General features: G+C 40.1%; 1 protein-coding gene across 3 annotated transcripts in view; it reads left to right on the plus strand.

Annotated features, from left to right (window-relative positions):
- Positions 1–24,881, plus strand: part of Pik3c2g (phosphatidylinositol-4-phosphate 3-kinase catalytic subunit type 2 gamma) — a 311,639-nt gene that overhangs the window by 24,717 nt on the left and 262,041 nt on the right. For all 3 annotated transcript variants that reach the window (XM_052172749.1, XM_052172750.1, XM_052172751.1), the window contains exons 5-7: positions 8,005–8,107; positions 15,700–15,770; positions 21,590–21,653. In XM_052172749.1, the coding sequence (XP_052028709.1) occupies positions 8,005–8,107; positions 15,700–15,770; positions 21,590–21,653 (238 nt within the window). The remainder of the gene's footprint in view (positions 1–8,004; positions 8,108–15,699; positions 15,771–21,589; positions 21,654–24,881) is intronic.

Raw genomic sequence — 24,881 nt, forward strand, 5'->3', positions numbered from 1 at the left:
TGGAGAGAGGTCTCCCCACAATCCACCTCACATGGCCTCATCCTGCCTTCTGACACCATCAAACTCATCAGCTGTAACCCGCAGTAAGAAGCATGAGATTTAATTATCCTTGGATGGGGAGGGTTGCACTCAACACCTGGAGGTTGAAGACCTATTCCCTATTTACTGTGTCTGTCTTCCTTCTGGAGTGATGAGAGTTGGACCTTCCTTTCAACTTGAAATATCTCACACAGGTTTTTCCTCCCAGGCCATTCACAATCCATGTAGAAGAACACTACTGCCTGGTGTTGGCCTTTTGTCTGGAGGCTAGCTTCTATGAAAAATGCAAGTTTTTCTGACCATGCATCTATGAACTTTAACATTTTTCTCTCAAAGATCTTGCAGTCTTAATTTCTAATCCATCTGAAAAATAACAATTCTCCTCAGTCCCTACTGCATGAAACAATAGCAATGGATCTATTTCAAAGCTTTTGCTGAATAAATCATGACTGCTCTGCCAGTGGGAAAGCACAGGACCTCCCATGGAGAAACCGGATATCTTTTTTGTTAACTTTATGATTATACTACAGTCAAATTTATCTTAATTAAAACAAAACAGACATTGCTTATTGTTTACTATTGTCAAGGAATACTAGAACCCAGAAGACTAAAAAATATTTTTGAGGAATTGAAATCAAATCCTGTAGTAACTGGAAGCCTTGGTTTGAGGAGTAATATGTCTTTAAATTTGAATTAATATGGCAGCATAGATCTCTTCATTCAGCATCAACATTGGTTAGATTGATTGGACTTCCCACCAGAGAGCCTCTTTTTATCTCTTTACAGAAAGGATATATTCATTTTGTTTTCATTTTTTATTATGTAAATATCTGTGTGTTTGTGGGTCAATATGTGTACGTGAGTGCAGGTAACCTGGAAGGCCAAAAGATAGCATCCCATCCGGTCCCCTAACGCTGAAGCTACAGTGGATTGTGAGCCACCATGTAGGTGCTCGGTAGTGAACCTGTGTCCTCTGCCAGAGCAGCCAGTGTTATTAATTGCCATGCTTCTCTCCAGCCCCCAAATCCTTTTCTTGCAATAAGAAAATCCTATTTAAAAATTAAATCTCAGACAGGCCTATTGGCTCACTGGGAGGAGGAGCCTGAAGCATCTGGAGTTCAGGATCACTCTCAACTACAAACCAAATTTAAGGCCGGCTTGGGCTATAGGATGCCCTGTGTCAAAAAAAAAATACATTAAGTCACCTTAATGAGAATTTTAAACAATCTTGACGTCTTTCCCTTTACAAACACTTTTAGTTTATCTTAGATCATCTGCATGAGTTTGGCAGTTAAGCATTTGCCTGCAGGGTGTGATTGTCTTGTATTCGAAGCAAATGTAAACCTGTAGCCTGCAGTAGGGACAAGAGTAAGCCATGTACAGTTTCAGCCAATATATCACATTAATAGGCAGCAAACACTGGGTTGTAGGTAGCCTCCGTGTGTCTGTTTCCTCCTCAACGAAACTGAGAATTTCATTTAGCAGACCAAAGAACTGATTATTTTTACCATGTGTAAAGACTCTGTTACACATTTAGAATCTTGGTTAAACACTTTAATTCATCAGCTCCCAGGATGTCACAGCATCAACCGGAACAGGTTATCACTGAGTTCTCTCCTACAGCTGAGAACATATTTTCCCTCAGCCAATACAAGAATCTTGAGTTGCTACAGTTTCCAGTGCCTTTTCTAAATTTTCAAGTTAGCTGTAGTAGCTCTTCGTAACAATTAACTGACAAACTATAGCAGCATGCAACAGGCTTGCATTTGAGTTCCAGTGATCTTGAACACCGCTGGTTGCTGGGAGTTAGTCCTGTGTGCTGTGTGTAAGGACCACAGCGTACTTCAGCTCAGGATCTGAAAGATATTAACAGGGAGAAACATCATTAACCTACAGATTTGGTAAAGGGAGCCACAAACCTATTGCAAGGCATTTGGAAGAAGACATTAGAAATTAACTCTGAGTAGAGCTACATTGATTATACATACACATGTAACAGCCAGTATGCTGATACCGAATTACTTCTGCTACTTTAAATCACTATTTACTAAGGCTAATAATTATCGAATCTCTTTCTATTAGAGTTGACATTGAAACAGCCTGGTTTTCTGATTTAAAAAAAATAGTTTGACAGAGAAAGTTGGCACTCCGTAGTAACTCAACCTTGGTAAGGGTTGAACGTGCTATTTTAGTCTTGGTTCTTGAATGTTTTAGATTAGTAAGGTCTACAGAGTGTTTCTCTTCTCCAGGGATTAGTTGAAGAAACAAATGAAACCTTGATATAGACTCAAATATCTGCCCGCTCTCCTGGGGAAGGAACTGCAATATTCTGCAGGCTGAGAAGAGCCTGGTATATAATTTTGTAGAGGATACAAATCGTTAGCATCACAGATGAAGTTTCTTGCCTCTGTGTGGTTGGTAACTCCATTTCTGTAGATTGTTTTGTTACAACTTAATTGTCCTGTCTGTGTTAATAAATAGCAAAGGTGTTGCAAATGAGTTCTCACCAAGATAATAAATGTTTCTCTGAGATAATAAAGTTTTTATTGTATTTAGTTGGTTTCATTTTAAGCTAAATATAGTATGTGTGTGCTCTTCACACTAAGGAATAAAACCATATTGGCATGAAGAATATGATGGATAGTTACTTATTATTAGATGTAAGTAATCAGAAAAACAGAGTGTCTGAGTACACAAATAAAACTCCTACTGAGTGAAAGCCTTAGGTGTCAACTTACACCCTAAGGAAGTACTTCCATTCAAATCCCTGACTGACTACCCTTTGCTAACTAACTCCCGCTTGTCAGCCCAGGGTTTGGAATTTAAACTTTTACTGTGTCCTTGAGATATTTAATGTTCACTATCCATGTTCCCCTGAAAGAGAAATAACAGTGACTACGTAGCACTGGTTTGCAGAAGTGTCCACCATGTCATTTGTTTTTATCTGTGCTCTGCTGACTGTGACAAAACACCTTACAAGGGGCAATTGAAAGCAGTGTTTGCCTCGGCTTACAGTTCCATGGGACACAGTCCAAAGGCGGGGAAGCTAAGGTGCAGGAGCATGAGGTGACTCCGGCAGTCAGGGAGCAGAAGATGATGAACCCTGGTGCCCACCTAGCACTCACCTTTTTACACAATCTGAGACCCCAGCTTTGTGCAGTGGTCCCACCCACCCACCAACCTTTAGGAAGGACTTCCCACTTCAGTTAACCTAAGCCGGAAAATTCCTCTCAGGCCTGCCAGAGACTTTACTTTTTGCTGATTTTACATCCAGGCAAGGCGATGATCAATATTAACTATCACATTAATATTTTAATATTTTGCTATATTCACCTTGTATAAATGGCCTACTTGGAGGAAGTGTTAACAGTCCAGCTAAATTGCTGAATCTTCCCTGCTCCCAGCCCCCAAAAGTTCCAAAAGCTGTCAGTAGCCCTAGCTCTCAGTATTCAGAAAATCAAAGCTTTATAGTTTTTTCCAGTGTTGTATCGACATTTCACAGTACACTTGGTGAATGTTTCTTTTGCTGGGGTACTGGATATTGATGACGCCCCCCCCCCCCATTGTTAGATGACCATTTCACACTGCGTCATATCGCAACCCAAAACTACGTTTTTTTTTTAAATGTGAGAACAAACACATTTAGTTAGTGTGGCTTATATAGCCCCAGCCCCTTGAGTTGTTGAAGCCCGTGGACTCCCATGACTTTGAGAACAGATTGGTCTTGAAACGGAGACTGTGATAGTTAATTTTCTGTCGCTGTGTTAAAATATCCTGAGAAAATCATCTTAAAGAGGAAAGGATTTATTTTCATTGATGTTTCTAGGAAAAGAGAGTCTGCCATGGGAAGAAGGATGCAGCAATGATCAGGTGACAGGACAGGAAGCAGAAGCAGACTCATCCCATATGATCACATCCAGGGAGAATGGAGGGAGGAAGGAGTGAGGGGAAGGAGGGGGAGAGGAGGGGGAGGGAAAGATATATGTTATAAAGACTCAAAACTCACCCCCAGTGACACACTTCCTACAGCTAAAATCCATGTGCTAAAGCTTCCCAAACCTTACTGACCAGAATACTAACCAATGACCAAGTTCTCAAACAGTGAGCTGAGAGGAACATTTCTCAAAGATGCCACTCAGATCTTGTCTCAAAATAACAGAAAGATAATAACCCTTTGAACCTTACTAAACTACAAAGCAGTGGCTTGTGTTTATTTTAAATATAGCACCCTTGCAAATGTAGATTTGTAAGGTGTGACCACTGTGATGAGAATCAATACTCACACCTGTACTTCTGCTGTCATCCTTTTCCCCAACAAATACAAGTATCTGCATATGGGTTTTTGTTTTGGGGTTTGTTTGGTTTTGTTTTTTTTTTTCGGTTTTTTTGGATTTGTTTTTTTCGAGACAGGGTTTCTCTGTATAGCCCTGGCTGTCCTGGAACTCACTCTGTGGACCAGTCTGGCCTGGAACTCAGAAATCTGCCTACCTCTGCCTCTCAGAGTGCTAGGATTACAGGCGTGCACCACCACTGCCCGCTAACATATCGTTTTAATGTTGTGTTTATTCATTATTCCCATTTACATAAATAGCGCCATCAAATAGCGTGAGCTATCTATGCATAGGAAACAGGGTGATTATGTACATGTATTTAACTTTTCAGTGTTCATCTGAAACTTCACCTGTGTGCTTAGCTGGACCTAGGATAGCAAGAAGCAGACAGCTAGGATCAAGGATTCATTGGGAGAATAAATAATGAACACGCAGACATTTTGATAGACTGGTAGACAGGAAGAAGAAAAAAGAATGAACTTTCACCTGTATCCTAGAAATTCTATTAATTGCAAACATAGTTTTATACAGTATTCCCAAGACCTAAGCTAAGCAGAGCTATGTAAAATCTAGACATCCAGGCTGACATTGTGATTTAAGTGCTCACCCTCTATGACATGATCTCTGTAGGGCCAACCTCTGTTGCCAAACTATGCCTTTCTCTTTCTCTTGACATGCTAAACTTCCTATTGCTCTCTGAGACCTAGAATCCCCAACAGTGATTGACAGTCTCTTCCTTTTCATTGGCCCTGCTCCACAGAGCACCTACTTAAGTGTTCTTTCATGCCCGCCTTGGACTTCTCTTTCACTGTCTCTAGCCGAATATGATCCAATAGAAACATCACACTGCCTAATATTGTTTTTACAAGTTGCAAAAAAAAAAAAAACAAAAGAAACAAATGTAGAAATATATTCATACATTTAAAACTATTCACTTGATCATTTATATATCTGTGTGATATTATCTGTATCATTTATATGTGTTCATATTCACCCTACTGTATGCTGGCGATGGTGGAGGTTAGTGGGAGGGGCCGAATCCCTGGAACTGCAGTTGGAGGCCTCAGTGAGCAGCAGGATGTGAGTGCTAAGAGCCAAACTCAGGTCCTTTGGAGTACTAGCAAGCGTTTCTAACTGCTGTGTCATATCTCCAGCTCTTCTGTTTCATAAAGCAATAGGTGTAAGTATTAGGTCAACACGTAGGCAGTTGTTATTGAGATACTTCCTATTGAGCCTTAGGACAAACCTTCTTAGCAGGGTGTGAATCATAATTTAGCCAACCTTAGTACATAAATGTCAGTGTACAGAAGGCCACTGTACCAAACAGCTCAATGCTAGGTCAGGAAAAACAATATACTAAACTAAATCTAAAAAGACAGCAGCTGAATATATAAGAAGGACAATTGTAAATTCTCAATAGAAAATAATAAAGAGGGGCTGGAGAGATGGCTCAGTGGCTAAGAGCACAGGCTACTCTTGCAAAGGTCCCAGGTTCAATTCCCAACACGCACATGGTGGTTCACACCCATCTGGAACTCCAGTTCCAGGGGATTTGATGCCCTCCTCTGGCCTCCATGGGCACCCAGCATTCCCATGGTGCACAGATACACTGCTGCACAGATACTCGTGCAGATAAAATACCCACGCACATAAAATCAAGAATAAGTTTTAAAGTTGTAGATAATTTAGAACCTGTTAATAGAATACTGTCTTGTTTATACTGTTAGAAACAGATTGTCCCAGATATTTAATAAGTTATCAGTATAAAGGCCCCAAATGACTACATGAAATTTTCTTTCTGATAATGTGTCACTTATTTTTTTTTTATCTAACCAGGATCATTTGAGCTGAATACATTAGCACCATCCACCCCCATTTAATAACCAATAGCCAGAGAAACTAGAATTGACAGCTGCAATGAAAAAATGTTGAACCCAAGAGAACTAAAAACTACAGTTTTTAAAAAAAAGAAAAGAAAAAGAAGTCCTATAGTAACTAGAATCCTCTCTTTGAAAATGTGACCCTTGTTTCCATTCAATTGAGATGACAGCATCTGTCTCTCCACTCTTCCTCAGCACTGGTCAGAGTGAAGGTGCTTCCTCTTCAATGCTTTCCTTATCCTTTCTTTTCATTTCCTCTAGAACAGCAGGAGCTACTGAAAGGTCACATGATTTTAAATGTATTTTACAGATCACAATAACAAATCGGCGAACACTTTAGTGCTGTATTTAACTCATATATTTAATACTCATGAAGTGTTATTTCAACATGACAAAATTGATACCGAGAGACAGCAGCAATCCGTCATCTCACAGAAAGGTCCATTTTTACCTAATACAGCATGTTTTAAATTAATTTTTCCCATCATGTAATTTGAATTTGGAAGAAAAATTTACAGGTAAAAAAAATGTTGAGAGGCAGAAAGAAACAATGCAGATTCATACACTCAAAATACCAAATGAAGGCTTACATTTAATTTTCTTTTCTTTTTTATTGAAAATAGATTTTTTAGTGCAATATATTCTGATTATGGTTTCCCCTCTCTCAGCTCCTCAAAGAGCTACACGTTTTCTTTATTTCTCTCATTAGCATGCAGATACCTGAAAATGTATTAGTAATAATAAAATCATTTAAACAAAATTTTCTTGTTAATCTTTTGATCTAGATATTAACATATCAGTTTTAAGAAAGACAGTGTTTAACTCAAGTTAGTTAAGTTTAATTGCCATACCTAATCTAATAGAGCTGGTAAATATGTCTGCAAAATATATGCTGTTTCCAAACATCACTCTGCTTACTAGAAAAAATGTCCCACAGACATCGTGGCAGCAGCATGCTGAGATGGCTGGCTGAAACCAACTCTAACCGTGTATAGAGTATCCTTAAATTTAATATATCCATTTGTAATTAATGGAAATAGTAAATAGAAAATTTATAATTTTCTACCTTAAAGCATTAAAATTCTAGTATGTTGTTATATATTACTAGAGATGCATATCCTCTTTCAGCATTCATTTCTACACATTACATAAACAAATATACAATATGTCATATGTCATGTGTCATGTGTAATATATAATGTGTAATATGTAATATATAATGTATAATGTGTCATGTGTCGTGTGTAAATTATAATGTATAATGTATAAGTATAATATATAATAACATATAACAAATAACATATAACATATAATATAAAATAATATAGATTATAGAATATAGAATATAATGTAATTGTAATACATAATACATAATACATAATTATCATATTACATGTTACGTATTATGTATTACATATTATATACTATATACCATATACTATATAAATTATATATTTATTATATTATATATTATATATCATACATTATACATTATTCATTATACATTATACATTATGCATTATATATTACATCAAACATCATATATCATATTATGTATTATATACATATATGTATATACACACAAACATATGTATGGCTAAACATGTGTGTGCACATGCACTCACAGCTACCATTACCAGACTGTATCAGAGCAAGTTTTAAGGAAGTGAGGCCACAGACTCCTCAGGGAAGCAAGCCTCTACACAGTGTGTAGTAGTTTGTAAAATATGACTATGCTCCTCCTTCCTCTCCAGGGATCACTGTCTAGGGAGCCACAAAATATTTCAGAAAAATAAAGCTGTCATTCAACTTCATCTTCAGAAAAACAGGGGCACTCCAGGAAAATTATCCCGGAAGGTAAGACTTTCTGCATGTAGGTTTCAATTTGGTACATTGACACCTTTGAGCACGGTAATTCTATCTTGATGGCTCGCTGCCAAGTTGGAATTACTTAGCTTAATGAGCAGGTGTATGTTTCAGTAGAGTTTTCAAAACAAGGTGAAATATTGTCATAAAATTCCTTAATAATGGAGACTGAAATGATAACATGAACTTGTAAGCGCAACCTTAGAGTAACAGATTGCACATTTGTCTCCTGTACCCCAGACGTCAAAAGTTGAAGTCTTGACCTTCAAGGAAGAGGATTGGGAGATAAAGTCAAAAGAGTCACACTTATATTTAGAAGAGATCAGAGAGCAGGATTCTTATGGAATCAATACCCACCTAGGAAGAGGTTAGATTTTTTCCTCTCTCTCTTTTTCCTACCTCCATCTCTGTTGGAATACAGCCTGAAGACAACTGACCGCATTTTAGGCAGACGCTCCCTTGAACTTTCACCTCTTGGCCACTACGGTTTTAACACACTCTGTATGTGATACTTATGGTATGGCTATAGAATCTGGGGATGACTAATACACTCAGCTCAACCAGCCTTAGTTTCTTAAGAAAATGGCATGTGAGAGACCTATTGAGGTCGTCACGTGCACACACTCCCACACACACGCTTAGAAACCAAAAGAAACACAAATGCGAATGAAAGCCACCACCACTGATGGCAGAAAAATAACACCATTCTTGTCCCATTAGAGGACTATTTATGTCCCCGTCAGCATCACTTAAATCTGACTAGATTAATATTCATAACTGCACATACTAATCTGCTGAGAAAGGGATGATTTTGCCTTAATGATGCAATTTCATGCTGTTAGATGTGAATTTTATTCCCTGTGTGATGTCTTGAAATACTCCCAGCCCAAACAGCACAGTTGGTGTGAACTTTGATATTTTGTTGGGTTTTATCTACAGAATCTTCCAATTACCTGCTTTAAGCAAAAAATTCCCATGCTCTGTCATTTCCATCAGATAACAGATTTCTCACATGTGATTCTTTTTTATCTATAGTATGAGGTGTTTCATCATAAAAAAAAAAAAGTTAGGTGGCACATCAATGTGGAATATAACATAATGAGGCCAAAAGAGAGCTGTTTAGAAATCTCTCCCAGATCTGTCTCTAGCTTGGGCATTGTTGACAGTTCTGGGGCTGGCTATGTATCTAAAATCTAAGCAGAGTAATATCACAAAGTCCAACAGATACCCCGCCACTAATGAGCTTATGTTTCTTTAAATTTCCCTCCATGTTGCTGAAAAAGCTAAAATCATAGTATTTTATTGCCACACAGGGACACAGGGAGAAAAGAAGGAATGTGTGACTCTAATTTGCATGTTGATAAAACAATTTTTTGACTGTTATAGTTCACAAATCACTAGTGCTGAGGTTCACATAAATTAAAGCCCTCAGAGGCTGGAGAGATGGCTCGGTGGTTGAGAACTTTGGTTGCTCTTGCAGAGGACCAGAGTTCAGTCCTCAGACTCCACATACAGCTGCTGACAACCACCCACCGCTCCAGTGCCAGAGGGTTCAGTGCCATCTTCTAGCCTCTGCAAGCACCAGCATTCACACACCTGTATATAATCACACACACACACACACACACACACACACACACACTTAGGTAAGAGCTAAAAACCTTTAATCCAAGGTCTATCTTAAGTCCATATAACTCTCATACACTGACATATATGCACAAAGCATGTGGTTTTTTATCTGAAGCACTTTATCTAAAACATTTAATATCCATAATTGTGTTAATTAATCTAATGCTAACAGAAAGAACATCCCATTGCAATTCCCTCAGATTTCAGACGTGGAATGGGCGAGCTTACATTTAAGCTGAACCATGAGACTTGGGAGCCTTTACACTGTGCTACCAACTTACGTAGGAGAAAGGCTTTGATTTACACCCCACCTCAGTTTGGATTTGAGCTAAAAGAATGATTAGTTAAATTTGTCATTCCTTGTCCGTGACTTTCAGACTAGAGTTACTCAGGGGCAGAGGGCTGAAAACAGAGTATTATCTGTGGCTCATTTTTCCATGACGGCTGATGATCGAGGTCCCAGCCCACTGAGGGTGGTGTCAACCACAAGCAGGTCTCCTGGAGTTAGATAAGAAAGCATGGCAGGGAGACTGAGGCAATGAGCAGCATTCTTCCACAGCCTGATCCTGGTTCCTGCCTCCAGATTCCTGCCTCGGCTTCTGCCCATTGTGGGCTGTAAGATGTCAGATGAAACAAAACTTTTCCCACCCACCAACTGCTTTTGGTCACACATTCATCACAATGACAGAGACGCTAAGAAGGACAATGTGTATTTTCAGTGTTTTCTGCAGCTGTATCTGTCCTGTACAAAGCCTGAGACACCATGGAGATTCAATGATGAAACACATTGCACATACACTAGGTTGCTAGTATGGACTAGTGTTCTTTAAATTATTAAATAGATGAAGTAGAAAAGAAACAGGTGATAAATGCTGTTATCTCCCTAGCATCTGTAACTTAAATGACCAAACAGTGAAGAGATCATTAAAATGGTTCGCAGTCTCACAGCTGGTAAAAAGGGAAGCAAAAGCAGGCCGGTTATCAAACTCACCTCGTAATTAGTGGACTCTGGTGCAGTCGTCATTGTGTCCCGGCAGAGGCACTTAGCTGAGTTGAGGTGCCCAGTGCGCAGCTGCAACGATAAGTTCCCAGCTTCAATCTGAGGTTGGAATCATCGCGACCGTGACTCTTTTAAATGCTCCACCATAGCTTTACTCTTGAAGCTTTCCTTCCTGTAGCAAACCCCACAGATTTCTATATCATCCCTGAAAGATGGACCAAGAGTGTAGCAGAATCAGCAGGGCCACCTCTATGTAAGCACCAGGGCCCACACAGTCACAAAAGTATCTCCTGCAGGAGGACCTAATTGAGGACTGCCTGAGAGACCAAGGATTGCTGATGCAGACAATGCCATCTAATCATCAGGAACTGCTGCTTAGAAGAGAAGCTTTCTTGGGACCAATGGGGCGCCCTTGGAAGGTATTAAAGGATCTCGCAGCAGCAGCAGCAGCAGCAGCAGCAGCAGCGTTCAGGGAACTTGCTGCATCCTTTCTCACCAGCTCCCAGAGTCTGGGGCTTTGACTCTGCGCCACTTCACCTCCAACCCCCAAGGACAAGTAATATCAGGCAGCCAGCAGTCCAGGGCACTGGCCATACAAGAGAAGAAGTGACATTTCAATTCCTTGCAGTTGTGCTGTTAATAATAATAATAATAATAATAATAGATGGAGCTCTGTGAGTTCAAGTCCAGCCTGCTCTAAGTAGTGAGTTCTAATTCACCCAAGATAGACAGTGAGACCCTGCCTTAATAATGAAAATAAATAAAGGTTAAACACATAAAAACAGACAACATACTTAATGGCAAAGCTACTAGTGTATCCTTCATTCTTCCAATGAGTATTCTGTCTATGTCACTTCTGTTAAGAAGTCCCCATGCTCATGAATAGAGCAGTGAACAGAGTTGACAAGGTACACATTTCTTGACGGATGGCCGGCATAGAGGGGAGTCAACTGCCTGACTCCCAGTAGAGAGCCATGGTAACCTTCACACAGAGTAAGAGAAAAATACTCAGTGTGTCTCTCCCTCTCCAAACCTGGCCTTTTAGGACATATCCAGTTTAAAGAAGACATGACATTTTTTTTTAAAAAAAAAAAAGAAGAGTAAACAGCTAAGAAATAGAACACTCAATATCTGGATTGTTAAAACCACAATGGTATGGTGTGAACAACCCCTTCAAGACCATGACTCCAGTGATCTAATGACTCCAGTTACCTCCTACATCTTAAAGGCTCCACCCCACCCCAAGTAGCCCCAACCTTCAAGCATACTGACCTTGGAGATACACTCAGGAACTAAACCACAGCAACCAAAACCGTTTATCATAGTATCAACAATTTTGACATGTCACATTTTTTGTTGTAAAGATTCATTACCCATAAATCATATTTTAGTGGCAAATCCTATAAATGATCAATGAAATAAAACGATAGTTATGGTATTCATTGCTTTTCTATGGTCCTGAGAAAACACCATGACCACAGCAACTTATAAAAGAAATCCTTTAACTGAGGGATCTCAGTGCCTGGAGGTTGGTCTGTGACCCACATAGGGGGTCAGGCAGGCACGGAGCTTGTATAGTACTTAGAAGCTTCCGAAAACAGAAGGCAGAGAGGGTGCTAACACGGAACAGTGTGGCATTTTGAATCCTCAAAGCTCAAGCCCCTCAAAAGACAACTCCTTCAACAAGACCACACCTCCTCTTCCTTCCCAAACAGTTCCACCAACTGGTGTCCGTGCTTTCAGATATATGCGCCTAAGGGAGCCATTTTTATTCAAACCAACACAGCTGCTCTCATCGTCAGCCTCAGCTCTCAACTTGACACAATCCAGAGTCAGCTGGAGAAAGGGAACCTCAGCTGATGGCGTAGTCCATGAGACTGGCTTGTAGCTCTGTCTGCGGGGCATTTTCTTGACCCTTGGTCGATTTGGAAGACTACAGCCCATCGTGGGAGGGGGAGACTACAGCCCATCGTGGGAGGGAGCATCCGTGGAGAAGGGACCTGTGCACAGGAAGTAGCGAGCCAGTAAGCAGCATTCCTCTGTGGTGTGGGGCTTCTGCTTCCTGCCTCTTGGTTTTCACCTTAAGTTCCTGCCTTGCCCTCCCTCTGTGATGTAACCCATAAGCCAAATACACCCTTTCCTCCCCAAGCTGCTTTTGGTCACGGTATTTTATCACATCAACTGGGATGGCTGTTTCCACTCTGACAGGAGTTTTACAGTTTTCTTTCTTGAACGCATATGGAATACTGATGAATTTTACACAACCCATGCAGCTTGTCGGCTTGTAGCTCTTTGTTATTTAAATTGCAACACTTAAAATAACCTGCCTTTATTTTTATAATCTTCACAAACAGTACATCCTTTCTTAATTGTACTTTTAAAGTAAGACCAAGTCCTCTTTAATTTCCAGAATTTCAATTGTAAACATTTGTGAGCAGTAGATTGTCCTTCTGGGAAGACTGTAAATTTCGTTAGCTTTCCATATTCCTCCAAAAGTATTGTCATTATTATCACCTGATTAAATTTATTGTACTTGTGGCCTTTCAGAAATTACCTTAGTGCTTCAGGAAGCTCAATTTATCTCCAACGTAGCAATTGTTCAGAAAATAACCTAATGGTCTTTAGAAATCAACTTGGATTTCAAAAATTTTAATGCTCCCACCTCAATGAAATGTGATGTAAATAACTGAATACCTCTCTTTTAATATTTCAATTCTCTTTAAATTTCTTTCAAATGTGATCAGAAGTGTTGTCAAAATTATACACGCTAATCGCAGAAACAAGATTTCTTTTTAGTGCACTGGACAGTCACAGAACGACTACAGTAATCCAGTTTTTTTTTCAAGACAAAATCTTACTATGGAGCCCAGGCTGACTTCCAACTCACAATCCTCCTGCCTCATTATCTCAAATTCTAATATCATGGGCCTACACAGCCAGAACTGGCTCAGTAATAGATTTTACATAAGAAAAAAAAATTAATTTGTTTTCCTTAATACTATGTCAGCTTCAGAGAAAGTAAATTAAACTACATTGTGAAGTGCTCAGTGAATTTCATGGCAACTTAAGGTTTTCCCTATCATTTCCAGATACTTTAAAAAGTATTTCTAGGGACCAGAGAGATGGCTCAGGAGTCTAGAACTGTCTGTGAACTCCAGGTCAGTTACAGGCGCTTACACAGCTACTAAACTCTCCCTCGATTCTGTTTCCACTGGATCCAGCATGAAGCCTCTTCTGGCTTCAGCCATTGCACATGTATGATGCACATGAGTATAAGCATGCAACCATTCAGATGTTTAAAATGAATAAGTATTTGAGATAAGCATTCCTGATAAATGACATTAGGAAAAAGGACCAAGTTCCTTCTCCCAAAAAATATATCTGGAGACGAATGAAACACTTTTAGAGTAAATCTAAGTGTTTAATATGGAAACATGAAAATGGATGCATTTTAGATTTTGTTCTTCAGTAAATAAAAGTTATCTACATGTTTGCTTTGATTTAACTTCTGTGGACATCGAAGTTTTACATGTTGCATCATCTTAACTACATTAGTTTTCTAATATGTCTTAAAAATTTGTCATATCACACACACAAACGCACATGCAAACACACACACACACACACACACACACACCCTAAATTCATCTGCCTCTTTTCCAGTAACATTCTTGCAAAATCTGTGCAAGAGAGATTAGAAGGGTTTACCCTTCGTTGTAATGGCATCAGGTGATCACACGAGGGCGACAAATTCAACTCTCTTTCTTCTCTGTCTTTTTTAAACACTAATTTCTCATTTCACCAAATTTAATATAAACTTTACCTTTCTCTCTTTCAAAGAGGAAAATACCAGCACCACTATTTCTGTCTTAGATGTCTCTACTGCAAACCCCTATCTCTTTTAACATTTCCGCAGTTTCTTACTGCGTTCTCACAAACTATCATTGCAGAACGCGGCCCTTACTCTTTCCGTGTAGCCTCGCTTCTTTTTAGCCTACTCACCAAAGTAGACAACATAAAATTTAATTCACTGTTGACACATCTAGGACTTTCTTCTGACGTTTTCTGTCAGGAGCACAGGCAGTTTTAAAAATAGGCACAGAGTCACCCAGGCTGTAAGAAAAAGGTTTTAACAACAAAACGTGTTGCCCTCATGGTCGATACTATTAGGATGAAGGATATACCACTGTGAGCACTTGTGCATAAGATTTTTGTGAATGCATACTGGGGAAGAAGCCACAGAATGAAGAGGAGTGCGTGCGTGCGTGCGCGCGTGCGCGTTTGTGAGCCTGTGTCTAGGGGCCATAATGTTTTAAGATAGGTGCTTCCTGTCGATTGGAAGAAAAATAAATCGCCAATAAACTCCTAGAATCTATAATTAACAATAGCTGTAATTTATTAGTTGCATAAGGAGAGTCTCTTACAGTGACACTTCAGCAGTAGAACACTGTAAAGCTGAAGGAAAAAAAAGAAGATGATTTAGGTGTTTTCTGTCAATCATCTGGCAGGTAAAGTCCCACACTGTCACGGCTTGCTTGGTGTGCATACCAAAAAAGAAAAGATGGAGCAAATAGGAAGGGAGAGGGTCTGAGGAGGGGTAGGAAGGGGAGGAGAGGGAGAAGGGGAAAGAGAAGAGGAAGGCAGGAAACCTGGTGTCAAAAGCCTGCCTTCCTCCTTCTGAGGAGAAATTCTGCTTGACCTTGGTGATGGCCGGATGATTTCCCAGGATCCTCTGGGTTTATCCTCACCCAAGGCTCAGCTTCCTGCCTCACTTGCAAGGAGGGCTCACGCAGTTAAGGAAGGCAGCGGGAGTTATTTAAAACAAAGTATAAACATGATGAATTGAGGTTATCAAAAGAGCTGACTGAGGCGGCAGCGGGAAGCTCCAGGCCTGTCTTCATCTGCTCCCATTCTGAGTCGGTCTATAAATATTAATATATTCCTCTGTCTGCAGAGTGAAGATGACCACAGTCCGTTTCATCTGAACCAACTTCTAGAATTTACACATATTTGGAAAATATCCAGGTGAGTTGTTCTATTTCTTTTTTTTTTATTCGATATATTTTTTATTTACATTTCAAATGATTTCCCCTTTTCTGGTTCCCCACTCCCCGAAAGTCACATAAGCCCCCTTCCCTCCCTCTGTTCTCCCACCTATCCCTTCCTGCTTCCCTGTTCTGGTTCTGTCTTATACTGCTACACTGGCTCTTTCCAGATCTAGGGGCTACTCCTCCATTCTTCTTGTACCTCATTTGAAGTGTGGATTATGAGTTGTTCTATTTCTATCCCAAGACGCCCTTCTCCCTGCATTCACAGATGCCAGATCGCAATATCTTTTCAGTCAATTGTAAATACTGTCCCTTTGCCTGCACCATTGCAGCTACTTTACTACATAACTCCCCTTGGCAAACTCTGTTAATAATTATCTATTCTTCACAGCTACTCAGCTGTACTTGAGGAGCTGCTAGCACCTCACAGAATAATATGACTTTCATTTTGAAATATCTCTGCTGCTGGTTATTACACTCCGAATGATTTCTTTTTCTTTTTTTTTTTTTTTTTCTTTTTCTTATTCATTTTGTGAATCTGGGTATTCATGTAACTCAGTTCTTTGTAAAAACCCAATTCCCACACCTTGAAAGTCACCATCTCCTGTTTGAAATTCCTTCTGGACCTCCCTAATATAATTGGTATGTCATAAACAGAGGAGTGTGAATTCAAATTGGGAAACTCAAATGACAGGAAATGGTCACCTCATAATCGATCCTCACACCTGAGTGTGTGCCATGTCGCTCAGAAGACATGCATCAATAAGAGAGGCATCAGCAGGAATCAGGGCTGTAGCTTGGGTTTTTCTGGAATCAAAGTGTTATGAGAAAACAAAGCAAACAGGAAGGACGTGGGGTGTGTGAAGTGCAAGTCATGTGTGTCTGTGTTGGGGTGGGGGTGTCATAAGTCTCTAAAGCAAAGCCTGCTATAAAGTCAGTTAAATTGGTTTAACACATCACTCTGTGAAGCCATTGCATATTTTACATGCATTTTTCTCACTGAGTCTTTCCTCACGGCTGTGATGGCCCATCTTACCAGCTTCAGAATCATGGAAACCAAGGCTCTGAGACGTCAGATAACAGACCTCAGGTTCCTAAGTCATTTTAGTGTGAATGCTGGACTTACTTGCAGTGGAAGCACCAAAGGTCGCATCTTCACACTGAAGCACAGCTTCTCCGTGTTGACTCTGCCTAGAACCCCTCCCAGATCATCCCGGTTCTCTCTGTATCACATGGTTAGGGCTGGGAAGGACTTCCACCATCATCCGATCCAACATTTTTCTTCATACATAGTTACAAGAACCACATACAGGTTGCTGGAAGTATTAACTAAGGCCACAGCTTCAGTTTTACAAAATAAATCTACCCACAGGTCATGGAGAAACAAACACCAAAGAGTGAAAGAGGAAATAAGGTAGAGAGATAGAAAACCTAACACATTTCTAACATGTTCCTAACAAGGAAATCCCTGGGCGAGGAAGTGTTGCTCCCAGCTTGCATGTCTGAGTGTTGTGATTTGAGCCTAGTTCTTGGGACAAAGAATAGAGAAGAGGATGTGAGAAAGCAGTCTCCAAAGACACATTCTCTGTTCTTGTCTTGAGCATACCACCACTTGACCTTATCCATCTGGTGGCCTTGGCTGTGCATAGGTCACTATTGGGTTAAGGACCACTGGATTAAGGGCAATACAAAAGTCTTTCTATAATAAATGGCAGAGGACATTCAACAGGGATATCCTAGTTGAATCAGACTAAACTCCTGCACCTTTTTACTCTATGCTGAGAGTCATGGGCAAAATCCAGGAAGGCCCGCTAAGATGCCACACACCAATACTCTTCATTCTCTATTATATATATTATTTATCTTTTACTTGCTGATGTAATTGTTCTCTCAGAGGCTTATTGTCTTCATCTGCTAACCTAGGCCTAGTCCTGGTGGCTTCTAGCCTCCATGTAATCGAATCTAGGCCTAGAAAGTTTACAAACTTTGAGACTTGCTGCTGACTAAGCTCACCCCTTCCTAGTTATTTTTGAACTCTGGCTGGCTGGTTCATCCCAGTTGCTCTGACTCAAACTCCTGTCCAAGCTGACTGATTCAATCTGGCTTCTCTGGGCTTTGAGTTTCTCTGCTTGCCCTCATACTAACTGGCAAGTTGTCCTAATCTTCTCACTCCTTCTCACTCTCTGGCTTATTCTGTCTTCTCTTGTGTCTAGCTTGTTCCCTCTCTGCAATCTGGCTCTGTACAACTGTTCCAGTAAATTTGAATTTGCCTCCTCTCCTCTCTGCGCTGCCCTCTTAAGTAGCTTCTCTTCTCTCTCTCTTGTTATGGAAGTTGAGCATATCCCAGTCTGCCAAATCTTTCTCTGAGTTTTCAGTTTGTCTGCCACTCAATTAGATATCACATTCGAACACGTGTGCTTCCTTCTACAAGTTAACTCTACCTTCATTGTTTGGTATTAAAAGTGTGTTCTGAGGGCATGTCAGAGAGGTTAAAGGTGCGTGCTAAGGCTGAGCTACACCACAACTAAAAGCAGTGTTTTCTTTTTGAGATTTTAAATATTATATTTATTCATTTTTAGTAGGTCTTAGATATTTAGCCAAAAAAATTATCACTGCACAAATTTTTTTACTGGCGTTTACTCATAACATTAGATATCAAGACACCAGAAGAATAATCCCTGCTTAAGACAGGCCAGCAACATTACTCAAGCCCATACCAACATTAGGTATTTTTTTAATTGGATATTTTCTTTATTTACATTTCAAATGTTTTCCCCTTTCCTGGTTTCCTCTCCGAAAACCCCCTGTCCAATCCCCCTCCCTCTGCTTATATGAGGCTGTTCCCCCACCTACCCACACATTCCTGCCTCCCTGCCCTGGCATTTCCCTACTCTGGAGCATTGAGCCTTCAAAGAACCAAGGGTCTCTCCCCCCTGCCCCATTGATGCCTAACAAGGCCATCCTCTGCTAACTATGTGTCTGAAGCCATGGATCCCTCCATGTGTACTCTTTGGTTGGTGGTTTAGTCCCTGGGAGCTCTGGGGGATCTAGTTGGTTGATGTTGTTGTTCTTTCTATGTTTTTGTTTCCCAGTAAATAACACAGTCTCAATGTTTTCAATGTGATCAAATATCCTGCAACATTATAGGAACTAAAACAGCAAAGTTAAAACAAAATAATACAAACTTATAGTACTGCAGACATGACCAAAGCCAGATTCAAAAAAAAAAAAATGAGCACTTCAATTTCTAACCCATCTCTCCTCAGTGTTACCTGACACTGGTTCCTTACAACCTCATAATAACTGTTCACCTTAGCTTTCTGTGAGACAGTGTTTGCCTCCCTGTCTTCACAGACTAAAAGGCCAAGCACTGTGACCCCAGGAGTCCACACAGCCGTAAAAGGGGGGGGGGAGGGTCAAACTGCAAGTGTAATGCCATTCTGGACTACATACCAAAATCCCTTCTCAACAAAACAGGGCCATCAAGATAACGACAGAGGCTTATCTTTGGGTCTATGCCTTCTATGTTTTATCTATTTATTTCTTACAAGTTGAGAAAAATGATTATCATTATTTTCAATTATTTTTCTGTTAGATAGGTATAATATTTACAAGCAGAGTGAAGGAACAGATGTGTTCTAGGAGGTCTTTTTAGCATTAGGAACATATTTTGCATAAAAACACACTTTCTTTTTCCTATCACTCCACTGGCTTGTAAAGAATTTATGTATTTTGTCTTAAAATGACAGCTGACCTGATAAAGGGGTGACACATTGGAAGAAAGCTACTGGAAAATATATATAATGGGTTTTCCAGGTGTTTTTTTGTCTGTAACTGATTATTAAATTCCGCTCAAGAGTTTTCAGGACAAGTAAGAGATAGAGATAATAATGTTTTAGAAAGTGCTCTGAGCAGCAAAGCCGGCAAGAATTTCTGCTCAAATCACATACATCCCAACTGAAACACAGATAAATCTGGAACAATAAATAAGTTTGGGAGAGAAAAATGCAGTGATCTGTTGCCTAAGACAGCCCCATCCATCATAAATACCTGCCAAATGATGTTTAAGATGGGATATTTAGTATTTCTTAATGCTAACATTTATCATTATCTACTTCTGAATCACATTTGGGTTTTCTGTCTCTCTTCTGGTCTTAACATCAGCATCTATAATCCTGAAAGAGGTGAACATTTTTCCCTGCTAACAAGCAAGAGTTCAGTTTTATAGTAGATACCTTCTATGCATCCTCAGAGTCAATTCATCATCGACAAGGTCTACCTGAAGATGGTGTCACAAGGAAAACACACTGAGGACTCAGGAGCCATCAGACTCACCCACTATGATTCAGAATATAAGATATCTTATGCTTGTGATGAACCAGCTCTAAACAGAGGCCTCATATCCCTCTCCTGAGGTTCCTCATGATTTCAGAGACTCCAAGGTGCATGCTGAGACTTACAGGACATTGCAGTGGTCAGGAATGAGAAGACTCAAAAGAATAAGGAAGGATACAGAGACCCCAACTCTAAGGCACACTAACCTCCAGGAAACCATTTGGAACCTTCCCAAACGCTAGCCCTTTGGGCTTCTAAGGAGCCTTCATAGTATGTGCATGATCAATCACATTGCTGGCTATATTAGCTATTTTTCTAGCTACTGTGATAAAATACCATGGCGCAAACAACTTAAAAAAGAAAAGGTTTCCTTTGCAGTGGTTCACAATTTGAGGGTAAAATCCACCATGACAGAGGGGTCAAGGCAACAGAAGTTTAAAGTAGCTAAATATATGCCTCTGTCCTCAGGAAGGAGAGAGAGGAGGATGCTGGTCTGTGTCCCAAAGCCTAAAGAACGATGCCACCTGTGTTCAGAATGGCACTTCAATTAATTTAATCAAGATAATCCCTACATACAGGGCCAGAAGGTAACTTAATATAAATAATACCTCACCGGCATGGCCCAAGACCAACGACCCCTAGGTGACTCCAAATCTGAGTGTCCTAGATAGCTCCAGATCTTGTCCTGTTGTCTACTAACACTATCACACTGGTCAATAGTGATCAGTTGACCACTAAGTGGTCAATCTTCAACTCCCAGAGACTGAGATAAGACCAGATAATAACCTTACTAGATGTTTTTGGCCAAAGCTCCTATATCACAGCAGGAAAGGGTTTATTTCAGCCCACAGTTCAAGGTTACAGTCTGTCGATATGGAGAAGTCCCAGAGTTTGAGCAGCTGGTCACAGTGCATGCACAGTAAAGAAGTAGAGAAGGGATAGAGATGTATTAATGCTCAGCCCACCCTCTGCATCTTATACAGTCCAGGATCCCCTTCCCATGGGATGGAGCCACCCACAGTTGGTGATTCTATCTCAACTAAACCTAAATCAAGACAACCCCTTACACATACTCCCAGGAACCTTTTTTTCTAAGATGATTTCATATTCTTCCAACTTGACAATTAATACAATCATAGCATGTAAATTATAATCTATGAACCTTATGGGAATGGTGGGCTTGTGAAATGTCTGCTGGTTTAAATACGTCTCAGAGGATAAGAGATCAAGTGTGATAGAATGTAGGGAGCTGATGCAAGAATTCCCTGGATTGGTTCTAAAATTCTTCAAAATTAAATAATTTTAAAATACAAATTTTAAGTCATATGAAGTAATCTGTTTATGTTCTGCCTAATAGATAATCATGGAAAAAACAGAACTTGTGAGAGATGTTCGTACTAAATGTGTGATATTAATTTCCTACAGAAGTTTAACCAATTGTTTTGTTTTTTATCTTTGTAGACAATGCCTCTCCACAGTAATGAGAAAATACAACCTCCATGTCAAACACCTGTTGGAAATCCAGGTATTAGCTTCCATAGCCTTAGCCATCTATGAGCATTTATTATAATCCAGGTATTAGCTTCCATAGCCTTAGCCATCTATGAGTATTTATTCACCACCTACTATTTTTCTTATACTATGCCAATTTCCTAAGAAATACAGATGAATAAAGCATATTTAACATTTCAAGGGGATTTTCATCCTACCATGAGAATATAAAGAAGGTAAAGGAAATATGCAATAAAATGCTGTAGATGTTATCAAAAAGCTGTGTGCATACAACAGACACACAGACACAGACACACACACACACACACACACATACCACATAAAGATAAAAAACCCACCAATTAGCATCACACGTTTCCATTGTTTGTTGCAATATGAGTTTGTGTTCTTGGTCATCAGTGGGAAACCTTAAAGAACGATGGGAAGCGGAGAAAAGATGCAGCAACGACAAACAGAAACAGAAACCCATGAACTGAAGACTGTGTGGTGTGTTGGAAACTGTATTAAATTTTATACTACTTCAATCAGATTCAAGGCTCGGGGCTGGCAAGAGTTATGTAGATTCCTTTGGATCTTACATAACTAACTAATGCCTTTTTGATTTATCAGCTGATGGCAGAGGCCATTGTTCATAGCAGTGGAATGGCTGCTGGCTGATTAGAGAAGTATCCCATTAGCTCAAGGTGATAGCGAGGGCCCAGTCCAGCATTATACTGCAGGTCGGAGATGGGGTGAAATGTGAAATTTGCATGATTGGGTGAAAGACTCAGAAGCCTAAAATAACAGCAGATTTCCTGGCTGCAGCTGAGTGCATGGAGAGATCAATTCCAGAGAATACGGAGGAGGGGAGAGCATGGCTCAGCGGGAGAGAATGCCAGATTCAATCTGGGCTACTAAAATCTAGGCACCTGCTGGGCCTGGTGATCTCCATTAGGCAAGTCACTTCTGAGAGTTGCTCTTCAGAAGGGAAGGGCTGGCATTTCAAATGTGAGTCAGCAGAACACCTAACACAAAAGCCCTGCAAATCAGAGCCTGACTTTGATCAGGAGATGTCTCCTTCAGAGCCTAGCTTTGATCAGGAGGTGTCTCGGCTCCTTTTCTCATGAACTAGTCGGATAAACAGTTCTGTGAGAGGATGCAGGGCTCTCAGGCCACTGACTATGCCTAAGAGGAATGAGTTTTAATGGAATCTGCGGTCTTGATGTGGATGCCGAACTTGGATCTGACTGCAAATTCTATACAAATACTTACCAATATGGGGATGCCAATACAATTATACACCTCGTTTTTCTCCCTGAAGTCCAGTAATCTCTCTATGGCAATTGCCTTTCTTGGGCCTGTCTTGAACATGGAAATGAAGATATGGGTTACGAGTGAAGGAAAATGACACTACTTTAACTCTTATAAAAGTATCCTAAGTGTGGCTCAGGAGATTTCTTGGTAGGTAAAATACCTAGTATGGCAAATACAAAGAACTGAGTTTGGATCACTATTAGCCATGTAAAGAGCTGGGTATGGTAACACATATCTGTAACTCAGGCCTGGCAAAGAAGAGTCAAGATGACCCAGGGCCTCACTGGCCAGGTCCTCTAGCTGATGCAGTGACCTTGATTTCTTGAGTGACTTTGTCTTAAAAAGTAAAGCACAGCATTTAGCCCTTCTGGAGAATGCTGAGAGTAATCACATCAATGTGTGCTTCTTTGTCTTTGATAATTGCTGGTCAGTCCGTCGCATATAGCAGCATTCCAGCAGTCTCTTCTACCCTGTACTGTCTATCCTTTCAACAGGACAAGCGTGATTGATAATGGTGTGTCCCTTGATTCCATACCACCTCATGTTACTAGAATCATTTTGTGTTGCTCTAGAATTCTGAGGCTTGGTAGTTTATATAATCCACAGAGATTTAGTGAGGTAAGATACACTAAGGATATGAAGGCCAGGGGATCAAATGTTCAAGGTCACCCTCAATTTCATGGTAATTTCCAGTCCACCTTCGGCTGTGAGTGATTCTATTGGCAAGCAAATCACAAACAAACAACAGAATGAAGATTTAGCTGTTTTAGTTCCAGAGTCTGAAAGGTCCAAATCTGATGAACCTACAAAAGATAGGGGTTCTGTCCTGTGTCACCCCGGGGGAAGAAAGGCAGCTGATGTGACGATCAGTGTGGCTGGATCTTTCTTACCTGTTGTGACTTTAGTAGAGGACCAATTTGTCCAGTTGGCCACCCACTAGACTTGGCTACTATACTGTAAGGAATGGTGACCACAAGACAAAAAAAAAAATCCAAAGTCTACAGTGTATTTTATGGAAGTACTTTTTTTCTAATTGTAATAAAAAAAACTTGTCTTTACAAAGAAAAGTAGAGTACAGAGAAAGACTTAGGATGATACCTAACATCCTTTATGGGTGCATTTTCATGTACAGGAGCCCACACATATATGAATTCATTCCCCCCTCTCTCTGTCTCTCTCTTTCTCTCTGTGAGTGTATATGTGTGCTTCATAAGTTGAACCCTTTTACACTTGACTTGTTCAACCCTATAATAACCTTTCTTAGGTAAAACATGAAATTTTCCAGGACCTAAGGCACACTAAGACTTCAATCATCTATACAGAGAGAGCTTTGAGGGGTAATAATCTCAAGAGTTGATTTCATTTAGTTTAATATCTCAATGCTTTTTGTGTCTTGTTGGTTTCTTCTTTACACACACACACACACACACACACACACATGCTCAGACTTCTGAAGATCTGTAACACTTCTGGCTTTACAATTTTAGAAGTTTGATCACATTACTCACATAGGAAGCCATCCATATGTTCACTGAGAAGGAAACCATTGGCCACTGTTAATTTTTCCAATGTGACTAACATATTGGCGAAACATCAAAGAAACACTCGTCTTCACGTTGTCATTAGCAGAACACAACCATTGCTTGCAACTGGATTAATTTATAAATAGACCACAGTGCCTGTGTGGTTCCATATGAATGCAATCCAAACTAAGAGATTTCTATTTTTTTTTTCAGATTTTATTCTTAGCGTTATGTGCATATGTGCATGTCTTTCTGGCTACGTGGCTGTGAGTGCAGATGTGCTCCACAAACAGAAAAGGGCATCATCATATCCTCCACGGTGCTGCATTTCCAAGGGGTTGTGAGCCATCTGAAATGGATGTTGGGAACTGAACTTGAGTCCCCTTGAGTCCCCCGGACCAGTATAGGTTTTAAACCCCCGAGCG

Source organism: Apodemus sylvaticus, chromosome 2, assembly GCF_947179515.1.
Source record: "Apodemus sylvaticus chromosome 2, mApoSyl1.1, whole genome shotgun sequence".
Taxonomy (NCBI): Eukaryota; Metazoa; Chordata; class Mammalia; order Rodentia; family Muridae; genus Apodemus; species Apodemus sylvaticus.